This window comes from Melospiza georgiana, unplaced genomic scaffold (assembly GCF_028018845.1).
Source record: "Melospiza georgiana isolate bMelGeo1 unplaced genomic scaffold, bMelGeo1.pri scaffold_29, whole genome shotgun sequence".
Classification (NCBI taxonomy): Eukaryota; Metazoa; Chordata; class Aves; order Passeriformes; family Passerellidae; genus Melospiza; species Melospiza georgiana.
In genome coordinates, this window is record NW_026652215.1 from 8,906,112 (window position 1) to 8,923,332 (window position 17,221).

General features: G+C 48.5%; 2 protein-coding genes across 2 annotated transcripts in view; both read left to right on the forward strand.

The window, feature by feature from the left end:
* LOC131096425 (uncharacterized) overlaps window positions 1–17,221 on the forward strand; it is a 1,435,131-nt gene that overhangs the window by 547,182 nt on the left and 870,728 nt on the right.
* LOC131096320 (olfactory receptor 14A16-like) lies at window positions 13,146–14,078 on the forward strand. Its single transcript, XM_058044661.1, has one exon. It carries the CDS (start codon window positions 13,146–13,148, stop codon window positions 14,076–14,078), a length of 933 nt encoding a protein of 310 aa, XP_057900644.1.

Below are 17,221 nucleotides of genomic sequence, written 5' to 3' on the forward strand. Positions count from 1 at the left end.
TGTAAATGTTGGAGTCAGAAAATAAACTTCCCCTTTTTTCTTCACCATTAGAACAACGATGTGAGCTTGTGTTCTTTTGTGTCCTATAATGACACTCCTGGGCCAGCAACTCCCTCTGAGTGGGGCCTCTCCCAGCCGGGAACTCTCCCGTTTGCTGCACTCGGGGATCCCAAACAACGACAGAGCCTGGGCTGATCCCCCCACTCCTCCAGGCTCAGCCCTTAACCCCCTGGGGAGATGCCAAAGGATCCACAGTGAGCATTCCCTGCCCTCAGGGGAATTTCTCACAGGTGCCTTGCACTGACTCTTTGTGTCTGTGTGCACACAGGAGTGCCTGTGCTGGGGAAATGTGGCAGAAATGCTGCTCTCTGAGGGGTTTGAGAGCCTTGGATAGCTGAGTCAGTCAGGCGTGTAGGTAAGGTTAAGTCACAAGGTCTAAGTGAAGTTAAATGCTGCTAAACAGTATTTAACTTAAATTATAACTTATGACTTAGCAATTTAAAAGAGGACTAACACTTAACAATATTTAATTTAGCTTATAACTTATATTAAACTTCAAAACTTAGCAAAAAACCATCTCTTAGCAGCATTTAACTTCACTTAGACACTTGACAGCCTCATGGAACCAAGTGGCCATTGTGACACTGAGGGGACTCATGAAATCATGGAAATCATTGTGACACTATGAGGCCCCATGGAATAAGCAAAGCATTGTGACACTGCAGGGCCTCATGGAAGCAGTGAGACCATTGTGACCCTGGGGGTCTCCATAAAGCAAGAGCACCACTGTGATACTGTGGGGCCTTTTGAAGCCAAACGTCCTTTGTGACACTGCAGGGCTGCATGGAACCAAAGGTCCATTGTGACATTGCAGGGCCTCGTGTCATCAGTGGTCCATTGTGACACTGCAGGGCTTCACAGAACCTCGAGGCCATGGTGACATTGTGGAACTCCATTGAACCAAGGGTTCATTGTGACACTGCAGGGCTGCATGGAACCAAAGCTCCAGGGTGACACAGAGTGGCCTCCTGTCATCAATGGTCCATTGTGACACAGTGGAACCAAAGAGACCATTGTGATGCTGCAAACCCCCAGGGTCCAAAGGTCCATTGTGACATTGCAAGGCTCATGGAAAAGAAGAGTCACATGACATTTGTGGGACCTGGGGAACCTAGGAGCCATTGTGACACTGCAAGGGCTGATGGAATCAGTGGGATCATTGTGACACTCTGGGGCCTTCTGGAACCTAGGAGCCATTGCGACACTGTGAGACTCCATTGAACCAAGGGTCTATTGTGACACTGCAGGTCTTCTTGTAATCAAGAGACCATTGTGACACTGCTGGACCCCATAGAAACAAGTCACCATTATGGCACTGTGGGGCCTCATAGATCCAAGACACCATTGTTACATTGTGGGGCCCCTAAAACCAAAGGAACAAAGGACAGGTCTGGTTGGTTTGGCCTCCCAGGGGCCACCTGACGGGTCCAGCTGACCCTGGCATGTTGAGGATCTCTTCTCATCTGCTGCTGAAGCACAGGGACTCCATGCTTTCCTTCCATGGTTTTGCGGGGAAAAGAAGAAACCTCACAACTTTATAAAAGTTGTAAAGCTTGGTATGTTTATTTACGGCGCCGGACGCATATGGAGAAAATTCTCCTCAAAAGGAATGCGTACCCCTGAAGATCTCAGGTCTCCTTTTATCCGCCCTTCCAAATGCATATGCATACAGTTTCAAAATAGGTTCATACATATTCATTCCGCGTGACATTTATCGCCAGTTCTTCTTTATCGAAGGAATTCCTAGATTAGGGGCAAATTGACCTCGTGGTCTTTTCTGTTTTTCTTTCTCTGTCTCCTTGCTGTCTCGGCATGCGAGTTTTTCCTTCAGCTTTGGCCTCACAGACTTTTCGCCGCTGCTAGACAATTCACCTAATTCAGAATGGATCTCTACTCTGTCTCATTCCCCCCTTTCCTAGGAAATAAGTAAATTCTTTTACTTAATGAAAACCTTCATGACAATAAGTGTCTTTTAATGCTTCACTATGTACGTTTGATAAAGAGGTTAGTACAGCCATTCGTTGTAGTATTCTCCAGTTCCAAATTAACAATATAATAGATAATCCTAAGCTTATCTCAACTAATATTAGCAAAACTACATTGGGGTGGCACAACTTTTTAAAGATTCCATTTTCAGTTGGTGACCACCCAAAGATCACATCTCACCAGTGATGATCCATATTTTGTTTTATTCTTTGTAGAACTCTGGTTATCTCCTTTGTATCATGTTGGACAGTAATTAAGGTTTTCTTTCCACTTTCTTGGATTTCCTTCAAGCCTTCCAATAGATCTTGGTGCTTAATTAATTGTTTCACTAATGTAAGGTTCATCCCAATAGGGGTAGGTAGTAGTCTGTGATACAGTGTGTAATCGGCTTTAATCAGCTGGTGGGATGTTACTGGTACCAAATATGAAAAATCACACCAAATAATCTTAACAAAATTACAAATACAGAGATTAGAATGGTTTCTACTAGACAGAATAACATCATTGCTATCAATTTTTACTGCAGCACAGGCAGTCCTCAGACACACACACCCTTTTCCAGTATATACGAGCACAGTTTTCTGGTCAGTGACTGGATGAAATTCAAAGTGACAAATACTCTGTTCAGTGTCCAAACACACATCCTGAGCATTAACAGTATTGCTTTCACAAATGAATCCCATCTGTTCTCTAGTAATGCAGGATTCTAAGTTTACTGTCTGCCACTTTCCATTCATCTTTCGTGCCCACACTCTATATTCTGAAGGATAGAATATTGTTTTTTCATGGTTTAATCTTAGCGCAATGATGGGATGGATAACATAAACAGTGGCATTACTTATGGTAAGCACAAGGCAGTGGCCACATTAGAAACAGGATCATAGGTGAAATTCATCATAGTCCACCAGGATTGAAACTTCCTTTCAATATCAATTGCATTATCCCACACAATTTCTTGAATTTCAGCTGGAAAATTACCTTCACCCCTTTCCCATATGATCAGAGGTGCTGTTGCTTGTATCTATAACTGTGCTTGTATACAACTGAAAGCTAAAGACACATTATCTTGAACTGTACTAAGTGCTTCTACTATTAACTTGTGGTCTTGGTCCCCGGCCTTTTCATACTTTCTTACTTTGGCAGTACTTTTGAAATCTGTCACTGGCTAGTTCCTAATGCCAATAGAGATTACTATAAAGGCTGCTTCAATTTTGTTAGGCTACCTGCTGCAGTGGCCAGTTTATTCATCAGTATTTCTGAATCAGTTCCATTTCATACTCCGAATCTTGTCCCTAATATGCCATTTAGATGTTTGTTATGGGGAACAGGAACTGCTTTCTGTCTATGACCATCCCTCCCTGCCAGAGAGATGTGCTGGGCTCACACTGCAAATTCAGACACACTTCACAAGTGTATCTGACAGAGGTTTAGGTCATACTTGAAGCAGATGTTTGTTCTGAAATGTAGAGACCTCAGGGAATCTAACCTCTCCTTCCCTCTCCAAAGCACCTGATTTCCCAGAGGTGTGGCAAGCAGGAATGTCTCTCCTGGTCTACAAAACCACACCCACCTTGCCCCTAGCTTCAGGTCCAAGCCTCAAGTAAATAATGAAGGGGAAGTCTGAGAGAAGAGCCTAAACTCATTGCAGTGCCTCAGAAGAAACTGGGATCAGGTTTCTGCTACTTGAAACACAGCACAAAAGTGATGCTCAAAATCCTACAGCCTGCTGCTGAGCTCTGAGGGGGGGTCTCTCTCTCTACCTCTTTTAAGCAGAATCCAACCGCCTCAGACTGGGACAATCACTGATCCAAACCTCAGTAGGAAAAGGGATAGCTATAAATAAAGAAAATCACCTTCCTTGCTTGGGTTAATTCACCACCTGCAGTTCAGCACCCTTTACCAGCCATTGCCTGGGTGTTCAACCAGCTTAGAAAATGACTTAAGGAAACTGATTTCTTGGTGTTCCTGGTTTTAGGCACCAGGAGAGCTGGCTCCTTCCTTTCTTGTTCTGCTCCTGAGATATGCCTGCTTTTGTAACCATGTTGTTGAGCCCTCAAAGGAAGTTTTTAGGAAGGAGGAGAAGGCTGGTTGGATTTTTGAGATGTTAATTTGCATTATCAACTCCACACATTTGAGAGACCATTCTGGATTGAATAATAGCTGTTGTTCAGTCACATTCTTTACTACCTTAGGTTCAAGTTTGGAGTTTGGGTAGAGTCTGAACTAGTATGGGCCCTGCTGTGGTAAAAAGTGTAGTGTCCACGTTGAATTCGAATGAAAGTCTCATAGCAATTCGAGCTCAAAGGCAGGTCACTTCTACAGGCTGTATCAAGGTGAAATTACACCAACAGTCTGATCCACTTAGGCTATCACAGACTTCCTGGTGTTCATGTACACCAGGGGAGGTTCAGACACTAATTACATCTGGTCTCTCATAAGCCATCCTATTGATGACCCAGCACTTTACTTTGATTTCTTCTCCTCAGATTCCTTGAAGTGTTCACAGTTCTTGTTCCTGCCATTCCTCCTTCTCACATACCTGATTCTCGTGGATTACTACAGTAGATATGTTTAAATCTTTTATCTCAGAAGGTTTTCCCATGGATCCAGTATACTGATTAAATGCCAGGGACCAAGGCCATTCAGCATTGCTTTGGGTAGAGGTGCTCTCTAGTCCTAAAACTTCAGTTATAATTCCATACAAAACAATCCTGTAAACTAAAGTATGAACTACTCCCGACCGCAATATACTCATTTTGCCCGAGTAAGTTTAGTCTGCGTTCATTGTCTCCTGGTGTCACTCCTGAAGGGGCTTCTGGGCCTTCTTCACCCGAGAGTGATGGCTCCAGGCAATCTGCTCCTTGATTTTGATTGCAGTGAAGGTGGTGAGAAGTACTTGCAGTGATCTCTCCCACTGTGGTTCCAAAGTCTTCTCTGTAAGAGACTTAACATATACATCATCCCCAGGCTATCTAACTCCCTGCTCCAGATGGCTACTAATCTGTTGCCCTATTTTGGAAATGAAATGTGATTCTTTATCTCAGGATATCGTGGCTGGAACTCTGAAGCGTGGTATTATTTCTTGTAAAAATAATCTGGTCACCTCTTGAGCTTTGACAGTTCTGGTGGGGAATGTTTCTGGCCATTCTAAAAATGTATCTATTAATACCAGTAAATACTGATACCCCCTTTCCTTGGGAGTTCTGAAAAGTTGATTTGCTACTGCTGTACATGCCCATAGCCTCTCCCAGTCTGACCGAGTTTTGGCCCGGGGGGGTATTTTGGGGTTAGTCTGGAGGCAAGGATCACATTATCAGCTCACCTGAGTGATAGTGGCATATAAATTCCTGACAACGATACAACAATTCTTTCAATCAGATGTGTGTTCTAGAAAGCCTGTGGAAATTATTACTTCAAAGTCAACACTTCATTTCAATGCACTCTGTATCACTCGCAGCCTTGGTCATTTCGAGAAAGGAGCTACACTCTATAAAAGGCTTTTAAGTAGTTAGGCCTTAGTGCTCTTTTCTAGTTTTCTAGTGCTCTTCCTTCACTAGTAACCATGAAAATGGGAAGGGATTCCTAGCTCTCTTTCAATGGTAGCCCACCTCTTGCAGTTGTACGTCTCTTTTGATTAGTATTATTGTATTCTGGCTTACCTTCGAGGAAAATCTGTACCTCACCCTTTGCTGCTTTCTTTGCCTCTCCATCCGCCAGCTCATTTCCTTCCTCCAATTTTAAGCTCACTCTCTGGTGTGCCTTAATATACCCTTAATATGCCTTTTCAGGTAGCTGAACTGCTTCCAGCAACTGGATTGTCTCTTCTTTCCCTGTGAGGTCAGCAGTCCCCTCTCCTTCCACATGGCTCCATGTGCATGGACAACTCTGGATGCCTTTTGCTGTTTCTAAGGCATGGGTCAATGCATTTATCTCAGCATTCTGTGCAGAGGTACCTGTTGGTAAGGGTCCAGACTCTATTACCTCTCTGCAGGTAGTCACTGTGAACTTTGCAATGTCGCTTTCCACTGGCAATGTAGCTGCTCCTGTCAGTGAACCAGGTCTCTGCATCATCCGGAGGATAGTCCTTTAAGTCTGGGCGGCTGGAGAAGGTAGCTTCAATGGTCTCTAGGCAACTATGGTGTACTGCTTCTCCTTGATTTCCGCTGAGAAAGGAAGCTGGTTTGACAATATTAGTCACTACCATCTCTACATCATCTTGCTCTACCATGATGGCCTGGTATTTCAGAAACCTCTGTGGTGAAAGCCAGTGGCCACCCTTTACTTCCAGCACTGCAGATACTGTGTGGGACACTAGCACAGTAATTTTTGTCTCAGGGTAAACTTGTGTGCCTCTTGAATGTTCAGCTCAACTGCTGCTACAGCTCTGAGGCAACCTGGCCATCCTTAGGCTGTTGCATCAAGTTTCTTAGAGAAGTAAGCAACTGCTCTTCAGTATGGACCCAAGTCCTGAGCCAGTATTCCCTGGGCAATTCCTTGCGTGGAAAAATAGAAAGAATGGTTTACTTACATCTGGAAGTTTCAAAGCTGGAGCTGACATGAGGGCACTCTCTAGCTGGTGAAAGGCCCGTGTGGTGTCTCTTGTCTACTGGAGATCTCTGTTTCCATTGGCAATAAGAGCATAGAGGGGTCTGGAGAACAGTCCATAATTATAAACCCACAGCTGGCACTACCTTGCCATGCCTAAGAAGGTTCGGATTTCTTTCATTGTCTGGGGTTTCAGGGTTTGGCATATGGCTTCCCTGCCTTGAAGTCTGCTGCTCAGCACTCACTTCTTACCCCAGGTAGATTACCTTCTGTTTCACTACCCGTGCCTTTTTCTTTGAGACTCTGTGTCCTTGGAGTCCTAGGAAATTCAAAAGGCGTACCGTCCAGGCTTCTCCTGCTTCCCTCGTCCAAGTGGCTACTAGAAGATCGTCCACGTACTGCAACAGCCTCCTTTCCTCTTGTGGAGCTTCCCAGACTCTGGGTCTTTGCAAGCTGTTCTCCAATTGGAGTGGGGAGTCTTGAAGCCTTCAGGCACATGGACTATGTGAGCTTGTGTTTGAATGCAAAAATTTTCTGGCTGGCTTTGTGGATAGGGAGGCAAAAGAAGGCATCTCTTAGGCCTAAAACAGTGAACCAGGTTAGCTCAGGTATTAAACAAGTTAGTAAAGTATATGGATTTGCTACCACAGGGTATAAATTCTGTGTTATCTTATTGACAGCCCTTAGTCCAGTACTATCAATTATTGGGCTGATTCCTTCCTTATCTTGCTTTTGAGGGTACTACTCAGCTCTCACTAGTTGTGTTCTTTCCTTAAGCTTGATGCTCATGGGGGAGCATCTTTCACTCTCCCTGGTACAGCAGAGGGCCATACCCTTGAAAACACTTAATTACTTATTCTAATATCTCCTTACTAATGTATTTCTTAATTTCAGTGCCTGTTAATGTTAAGCCTAACATCTTTATATTATTTGCCTCCAGAGTAACCTTTCTCATTTGAGAATGTTTAGCAAATTGAGTGAATTGTACAAAAGCTTTTAGGTACACATAGTACACATGTTACTTTAAAGGTTTGCACCAGTATGCCTTCTCAGACTGGCCAGTTGTTCATTCCCCACACTACAACATAAACATTCTCGACAGGTACTAAAGCTTTATTTAAAACTGAATATATGACCCTTGTGTTGACAAAAATTCTTCCCTTTTGGGGAGGTCATCATCACCCTTCCTCCCTTACATTGGGAGGAGCCTTTAGCAAATTATATGTACTCGTTTTGCGAACTGTGATTGCTTTGCATTTCAGCATGATAATCTTTGCCTGATTTCATACGTTGCTATCTTATGCTGCATGCAAAACAACACATTTGATTTGCTTTCTCTTTGCCTTGTTTTCCTTTTCAAGGGCCAAGACCAGAGGGCGGTCTGATCTCACAGTCTCTTTGCCATTCTGGGTGATTTCTTAAAACAAAAAGACATATCATCATACAAAACCTCTTTCCCATTTATCTTCCTATTTTAAAACAGTACTAACAGCAATGAAGTATTATAAATCTTTTTATTTTCTGAGCTGCTCCTACTGGAAACCTCCTCCCAGTGAGCCCCTCCCAAAAGGGGCTAATTTAGGAACCTCTTTGCTCTGGTCAGCTCTCATTATTTATTTCTCCTTGCTCTATCTCGCTTCCACTCAAACCTTTTTACAGACACCTTCACAGTAGTTTCTCAGTTTCCCTCCCATACACACAGTTCCAGGTGGCAGGTATCAGATGTGATTCCCACACACAAGCTCCAAGACCTTAAGTTCTGAATCCGCTTGACCAGAAACCTCTAATTTACACTCGGGGCATGTGCCCTGACGCTTATTAGAACAGCAAAACAGCAAAACCAGTGTTTCTCATAAACACCGCACTGCAATAATAACTGCACATCCAGCTTTTGCCCACAGGCCATTCTCGTGTTCCCTGGGGAGACGGGGCAGCCAGAGCTGTCTCTGTGCCCAGGGGACAGCCACTGTCACTTCACACAGCATGCTAATCAAAAACGTGACATAGACACTATATTCTGATCAAACAAAATATCAATCTTTTTTAATTCTCTTCTTGCACAATCTAATTAAGCCCTGTGTCTACTTACACTTGTTTTACTGCTTTGCAAAAAGGCTGTGCTAGTCACAGCCGAAACTGATATGCCCTCAGACACAAACACTCGCATCCGCACCCCCCTTTATCTCAAATTCCCTAGAGCCAAGGCTTGAATTGCTGTGAGGGGGGGGAATTCTTGGAATTCCTTTAACTCTATCGTAATTAAGCATAAATCACCATCTTGTTGCAACAAAATCTTAAAATCTCCACAAACACTACTATACAATCTGAGAATCAAATTACCACAATGCAGAGGAAGAAAATCACCACACAAAACCACTGGGAAAGGGCATATCTCTCAAAGTGCTCACTTTTCTCACCACAACACAGCATACCATAATTCGGCATTTACTCACATCAATTTTTCCTGGACACAATCAAAAAAACAGCACACAGTCTAGAGATCAAATCCAAACATCCAAGGCAAAGGAACTCTCTGAGCTCATACTCACGGTTACAATGTACCAAATCTACACAAATCACGACATTTAAACACAATCACTGTCGCTCCTCCACTCGTTTCTCCGCGGGGGCACTTCTCTCCCTGCCCCCACAGCCTGCTGCAGCTGGTGCCTCAGGCCTCACTCGGCTGCTTCAAACACAGGTAGTACTGACCCCCCCCCCCCCCACCCCACACTGTAGGGCCCTGTAGATCTACTCTCTTTTATATACCATACACTTATACACTTGCACAATTAGAAGAGCTGCTGGCGGTTCCGCTCTATCAGAACGATGAACCCCATCTCTAATACAGCTGCTCCATCAGCTGAACCCAGACGTCTCTGGGTGGTTTACTCCCTTGCTCTCCTTTCCCTCCCCCAGGGGCCCCTCAGTACATATCGTATCTTCCTCCGCAGGCCAGCAGGTCCTTGTCTGTCTCCGCAGGTGGCAAGTTGAGACGAGCGGAGCCCCACCAGGAAAAAAATCCTAGGGCGCGCCTTGGAGGTCCGTCTATCCCCCCTGCCCCTGCGGGGACAGAGGACTCCCGGCTGGCTCGCCATAATGTTTTGCAGAGACAAGAAGAAACCTCACAACTTTGTAAAAGTTGTAAAGCCCGGTATGTTTATTACGACGCGTGCCGGATGCAAGTCCCCCATAAAGGCATGCGTACCTCTGAAGACATCGGGTCTTCTTTTATCCCCCTTCCAAATGCATATGCATACAGTTTCACAATAAGTTCATACATATTCATTCCACATGACATTTAGCACCAGTTCTTCTTTATCAAAGGAATTTCTAAATCGGGGGCAAATTGACCTTGTGGTCTTTTCTGTTTTTCTTTCTCTGTCTCCTTGCTGTCTCGGCATGCGAGTTTTTCCTTCAGCTTTGGCCTCACAGACTTTTCACCTTTCTTAGACACTTCACCTAATTCAGAATGGATCTTTACTCGGTCTCACCTTTATCATGGTATACCATGATAACTTATCCTTTGGGGCTCAGTAATCTAAAGATTTATAGAATGTCTTATGGATATGCCTTAGTTACCCTTAATGACCCCTTTTTCCCTCTAAAAATAAAAATTACATCAGGTTAGTTATAATTTCACGCATGAATTTCTTAAAAAAGAAGCACCATAAGACTGCAGGACAAAGTCACTTCCCAGTTGTCCACTTCAGTTATGTTTCAAGCTTCCAGAACAATAGCTGTATTGAAAAACACATATATTCTAAATTCCCCTTCCTGGAGTGCTATGGTCAAGAATTCCAATGCCTAAAATGATTCCTAATTATTTTTACCTTTGTATTAGATATTACACACAAAGAAGGGCAGTCTTCTATTCAGAAAGGTCAGTTTCATTATAAAGAAAACCACCAAAGCATAGTATATGGACTTATGATCCTATATATTCAGAAAAAAAGGATGAGAATTTATGTTTTGGTGTTCTGTAGCCATCCATATGGACAACATTTCAATCTGCCAAGGTATGTGGCCAAAATGTAGAAGGGCACCTGTTCCCAGAGCCTGCAGGGACAGAGGCGCAGGGCAGGGACACCGTGGGACAGCCTGGGCTACACATAGCACAGGCATGTGCAGCAGCTGCAAGGCAGCCCTGCCAGAGCCAACTTGGGCAGCACTTTGGCCATGGCTGCTGGGCTGGGCCTGAGGCAGGAGCAGGAGACAAGTGACCCTTGCAGGGCTGGGGCCTCATTGCCTCCTTGTCCCTGCTCAGCAGCCTGGCAGGGGCCACCCCATGCTCCTGCCCTTGCCATTGCACATCCCCACATGCCAGTGCCCATCCCAGAAAGAGCCCTGAGCAAGGAGGGAGGGACAGGATCTGCCTGGCCAGGGGATGGGGCTCAGGCGTTGGCCATTGGCATTCCTGAAACACATCCAGGTTTGCTCAGCACCAGAGACACCTTTGCCTTGTTTGTCCCCAGCTGTCATCACTGCCTCCAGCATTCTGCTCTGACTGGAACTTGGGGACACTTTCTCAGTCGGGTCTCTCAGTGAGACCCATTAAAACTTCAAGAAACTTCAGAGTTTCAATTTAATTTTGAGTTCTTGAGAAGTTTTATGAACACCCTCTTAGGCACTGAGTCTGATGTAAACAACACCAAATCCCTGAGAGGCTCATTAAAGTCCTTGTGCTGTGTCTGTGCTGCTGAGCTTTAAAGGAACAGCTCTTCCCAGGACCAGCTCCTCTCCCAGTCCAGCAGGACTGAGGGCTCTGCCTGCAGGCACTGAGGGGACAGGAGCCAGACAGAGACAGGCTGAAGGCAATCAGGATTAGGAAGACATTGAGCTGAGACTTCACTTGGGGAGACATCTCCACAATCCTCTACATGGTGAGTTTTCTGTGGCAGAGCAGGAGGAGGAGGAGGATGTGTTGCAGAGCGGGGCTGCCAGGGGCACTGGCTCCTGCTGCCAGGGACGGCTGCAGGGGGTGAAGCTGAGGCTGCAGCCAGGGCTGCTCTGAGATGCAGCTCATGCCCAGCTCATTTCTGAGGGGACTTTTCATGAACTCATTTAGGGTAGGAGTTTCCTGCTTGGTCTCTGCTTTCCAGAATCTGTGCTCCCATTTTTGCCTGGCTCAGTTTGGGGGCAATAGAAACTCAGCTGTGCAGGGCACAGCAGGGGCTGAGACTCCTAAACCATCACAGTGAGGATTCCTGGGAACCTCAGCAAGTGTCTGCACCTGCCCAGCCTCCAGATCCATGCAGCATCACCTTTCCATGGTGCCCAGGCTGGGGGAGCTGTTCTTTAATCCCTGCAGGGCCCAGCAGCTGCAGGGCAGGGCTGGCCCAGGGGCTGGGCTGGGCTCTGGCAGCTCTGGCAGGGAAGGAGCCCAGGGCCACAGGAGCAGCTGGGGCTGGGACAGCTCCAGCAGCAGAGCCATGGGCAGGCAGGGAGGGCGGCAGTGCTGAGGGAAGCCCTGCTGCAGGGCAGATGTGGCACCTGCCAGGCTTGCCCTGCAGGGCAGACACTGCCCTGAGCAGCACAGCTCTTGTGTCCCCTCACAGCCAGCACAGCCCTCAGCATAGGGGCTTGGGGCCCTCAGTCCCTCCTGGGCCAGCAGAGCAGCCCCAGAGATGAAGGGCATCTCTGCGGCCTTGTGCCCATTCCCTGCTGACCAAGGCCTGAGGGCCACAGTCCTGCCCTGCTGCTGCCTGGCAGGGGCTGGGCAGGGCTGGCCAGAGAACGGCTTTTCCTCAGGCCCGGCTCTCTCTCTCTCCTTGCCTTGCCCAGGGTGCTGCTGGCATTGCTGAGGGGCTCTCTGCAATGGCAGTTCCAGTGGCAGGGCCAGGTCCAGCCCTTAGGCTCCTCCTGTGCAGGCTGAGCACAGCAATGGGGTGTCCTAGCTCCCTGTGCTCGGGGAGCTCATGGCAGGGCAGCCTGGGAGGCTGGAAATGAGCCCACTCTCCTGACTCTGGGAAAGGCAGGAGCCACTTTGTGTGCCAGGGATCCCTCTGCTCTCAGCTGTGTCTCCTGGCTGTCCAGGGTAACAGAGGAGTGGATCTTAGAAAGGTGCAAGTCCAGGGCAGATGGAACAGGAGAGAGGGACAGAGCAGCTCCCCTCATTCTGCACTAAGCCTCAGACAATCCTCCTGCCTCTCTGGACTCTGTTCTTCCACAGTGCCGCAGAATCTCGCATTCTGCCTCTTTCATTCCCCGTCCCATCACCCAGGCAGCTCCTCTGCCATAGGAGAATATTCTTTATCCAAGTCATAACACTAGGACTGGCCTCTGCCCTCACTGTTCTCCTGCACTGACTGGGAGTCAGGGCTGATTCCCAGGTGTCCTGCAGGTCAAGGTCCAGCTCCTCACACAACATTGGCCAGCAGCAATCGGGGCTCCAGCAACAAAGGTGAAGGAAGATCTCCAAGACATAGACAGGGGGAGGTGTTTAGTGGCAGGAAAGGGTCTATGAGAAACAACTTTGATTTTCTGTGAGAAATCTCCCCTCAATTACCACTCTAATTCCTTCTTCAAAAGGTTCCAATGTCTGGAGACAGCAAATGTCCAACAGCAGCTCCATCAGGCACTTCCTCCTGCTGCCATTGGCAGACACACGGCAGCTGCAGCTCCTGCACTTCTGCCTCTTGCTGGGCATCTCCCTGGCTGCCCTCCTGGGCAACGGCCTCATCATCAGCGCCATAGCCTGCAGCCACCACCTGCACACGCCCATGTTCTTCTTCCTGCTCAACCTGGCCCTCAGCGACCTGGGCTCCATCTGCACCACTGTCCCCAAAGCCATGCACAATTCCCTCTGGGACACCAGGGACATCTCCTACTCAGGATGTGCTGCTCAGGTGTTTCTGTTTGTCTTTTTCTTTTCAGCAGAGGTTTCCCTCCTGACTGTCATGTGCTACGACCGCTACGTGTCCATCTGCAAACCCCTGCACTACGGGACCCTCCTGGGCAGCAGAGCTTGTGCCCACATGGCAGCAGCTGCCTGGGCCAGTGCCTTTCTCATTGCTCTGCTGCACACAGCCAATACATTTTCCCTGCCCCTGTGCCATGGCAATGCCCTGAGCCAGTTCTTCTGTGAAATGCCCCACATCCTCAAGCTCTCCTGCTCCAAGTCTTACCTCAGGAAAATTGGGCTCATTGTGGTTACTGCCAGTTTATCATTGTGTTGTTTTGTGTTCATGGTTTTCTCCTATGTTCAGATCTTCAGAGCTGTGCTGAGGATCCCCTCTGAGCAAGGACAGCACAAAGCCTTTTCTACCTGCCTCCCTCACCTGTCAGTGGTCTCCCTGTTTTTCAGTACTGGCACATTTGCCTACTTGAAGCCACTCTCCATCTCCTCTCCATCCCTGGATCTGGCCCTTTCAGTTCTGTACTCGGTGGTGCCTCCAGCCCTGAACCCCCTCATCTACAGCCTGAGGAACCAGGAGCTCAAGGCTGCAGTGTGGAGAATGATGACTGGATGGTTTAACAAACCCTAAACTGCTGGTCATGTTCTGCAATACGCTTGCAATTCAAGTTGTCTTTGATAGTAGTTAGGTTTGGTGCTTTAGGTGTTGTCTTTTTCTTTTGTTTTAGTTTTTTAAGATTGTCCAGAAATAAATGCCATTGTTTGTGCCATTTCTATATTTGTTTCTTTCCACCTTTGCTGTGGTCATAGACTGTGTCAATGAGGTGCTGCACTCTCAGTGGCTTCAAGTGAACTAAAGTATCTCCCAGCAGTTTTCAAGGGAGATCCCCTTTTTTTCCTTCTCTGGAGCTGCAGCAGCAATGTCTGTGTGCAGAGCTGGGGGCAGATCAGTGCTGGCACAGCAGCTGTGCCCAGCAGCAGCAGCAGCACTTGGTGTTGCCAGTGCTGCTGCCATGGCCCTGCCCCGCTGCCCTGGTGGCCCTGGTGTTGCTGCAGGGCCTGAGTGCTCTCGGGGCCGGGCACAGCCCTGGGGGTGGCAGTGCCGGGGCTGCAGCAGGGACAGGCCATGGGCACTGCTGGGGCAGCGCTGATACCTCAGGCCAGGCCCTGGGGGCTCCAGGCTCCTTGCCCAGGCTCTCTCAAGAACATGGCCAGGCCAATGCTCAGCACAGAAAAGCCCTGTGAGCAGCCCCAGGCTGGCCGTGGGCAGGCTGGGGGCAAACAGCACGGCTGGGGCTCTGCAAGGGCCCTGGGGCAGATGGGAAGGAGCAGCAGAGCAGGGGCTGATCCATCCTCAGTGCGCTGCACAGCCCAGGGCAGCGTCCCAGAGCGTCCTCATCGAGCTGCCAACAACGTCCCCCCTCTGCAGCTCTGGCCTCTCCCCCAGCTCACACAGGTGCCCCATCCTTGCAGGCACAGACACGGCAGCACTGGCTCAGCAGCCCCTGTTTGCATTGCACAGAGCAGGGGGAGCACCCCTATGCTGTTGGTGTGGGGAAATGAACCTGAGGGAGCACAAATGCCATCAGCCCCTGGGGCCAGCAAGGGCTGAGGGACACCAGGGAAACCACTCAGGTTTCTCTTGGCCTCTGCAGTCAGCCAGAAAGTTTGCTCCCATCAGCTGGGAGTTTCCTGTCCCACTGCAGACGCTGTTGCTCAGAGCCAGGGCTGCCTGGCAGCCACCCTCAGACTGCCCCAAGCATTTCCTTTCCTTCAACTGTGCTTTCGTTCTTTTTTCCTGATCCAGATTTCTTCCTCTTGCCCATCCCTGTTCCCTCCCCTGCAAACAGCCCCTCCCTGGTTGCCCTTTCCCCTCTGGCCCCACTCCCCATTGCAGTTCCTGACTTGGCACCATGGGAACGTCCCTTCGGCTGCAGGATCATCCTACAAGTGCTGCAGGAATTGTCTGCAGGCTCCTGCAGTCCCTCGTGCTGCTCCCTTGCCAGAGGCACCCCAGGCCAGGGGGACACATCTGGGCTGCTGTGTCTGGCTCTGGGGCTCCCTGTTCTGGGCAGTGAGGAGGGGCTGCAGAGGCTCTGCAGGACTGACAGGATGGGCTTTGGGGCTGGGAGGAGAAGTTGAGGGACCTGGGCTGCTGGAGCTTCTGAAGAGGAGGCCCAGGGCTCCACCTGCAACTGCTCCAAGGGTGGTTTCAGAGAATCCCAGAATCAACAAGGTCTTAAAAGACCTTGGAGATCATCAAGTCCAATCTGTGCCCTGGTACCACCTTGTGTCCCCTGAGCCTCCTCTTCTCCAGGATAAACAACCTGAGCTCCCTCAGCAACTCCTCACAGGACTTGTGTTGCAGACCCCTCCCCAGCCTTGTTGCCCTTCTCTTGACACACTCCAGCCCCTCCATGTCCTTCCTAAACTGGGGGCTCAGAACTGGACACAGCACTCAAGGTGCTGCCCAAGCAGTGCTGAGCACAGGGGAAGAATCACTGCCCTGCTCCTGCTGGCCACACCATTCCTGATCCATAGAAGTGTCAGGGGTCTGAAGAGAGAAATGGTGGGGAGGGAGTGGGGATAAGGTCTAATTGATTGTCAGCCATGAAGGGTCTTGATTTTCATACATGTTCAAACTGCATTAGAAGGTGCAGGGGGTCAAAATCAATTGCGCATTGCTGAAAATCTATCTATAAACAGGAAAAGAAAACAGGACAAACAATTTTTTCCATCTTGTTTTCAATACCATATATTGACTTTCAATATACTTCTGGAATGTGCATAAATAACCATAAGAGAATTGAAAACAAATTATTCCTAGGGACTTCTCATGTTCAGGTGTTTTGAACAAATATTTATGTGCTTTTCTCACTGAATTCCTGAACTTAAGAGCTCAAGAAAGAAGAGGCCACTGGAGTAATTTAATTCATCAGCAACCTCCAAGTGGCTGAGGATCCATCTCCATCAGAGCAGCAATGAACAGAAATGGGCACAGCTTTGTGGCTGCCCCAGGTTTGGCATGGGATCTGGGCCTGGAGCAGAGCAGCTCTTGAGGGCCCCAAGGCCGGGGCTCTTGTGCTGCCCTGGGCAGATGGGATGGCAGCAGGGGCTGCAGAGCTCTCAGCACCTCAGCCCGAGGGGAGCAGGGCAGCCAGGGAGCGTCCTTTGGCCTTGGCCAAGCACCTTCCCCCATGGCTGGGGCTGAGTCCTGTGGCAGCTGCAGCTGCTGCTGTGCCCTTGGCAGGGGCTGAGGCCGTGGGGCAGTGCCCAGAGCAGCCTGGCCAGAGCAGAGCTGTGGGGCCAGAGCCGGCTGGGCTGGGCTGGGGAGAGGTCAGCCAGAAAAGGTGGGAAGTGAAAGAAAAATTAATGAGTGGGGACCCCGGGAGGGTTTGACCCAGGGGGAAGGAGGGGATCCCTGGTCCAGGCACCTGTAGGAAAGTCTTTGGGAAGGAGGGATTTACTCAGTAGGGAGACTGAGAAAGAGAGTAAATGAATAGGTTCAATTTCCTTGGAGGGGTTGGTAGCAGGCAATTTAGTATGTGATTATATGGTGAGAGGACGGGGCTAATAGATTGAGAAAGAGGGAGAGAGAGGAGTGGACCAAGTAGATTGCAGAGGGAGAGATAGGAGTGGAACAGGTAGATTGAAAAGGCAGTGTGACAGAGTAGTAAGTGAGAAAGTTGAGTCACGAGGTGAGTGTGGGAAACTAAGACTCTCCTGGTACCAGGGATTTTTTAGTTTGTTGCCGCCAGAAATGGTTCAGGGAAA

Bases quoted from the DNA above. Each gene is read 5' to 3' on its own strand.
- LOC131096320 (XM_058044661.1), top strand. From the start codon at position 13,146: ATGTCCAACAGCAGCTCCATCAGGCACTTCCTCCTGCTGCCATTGGCA.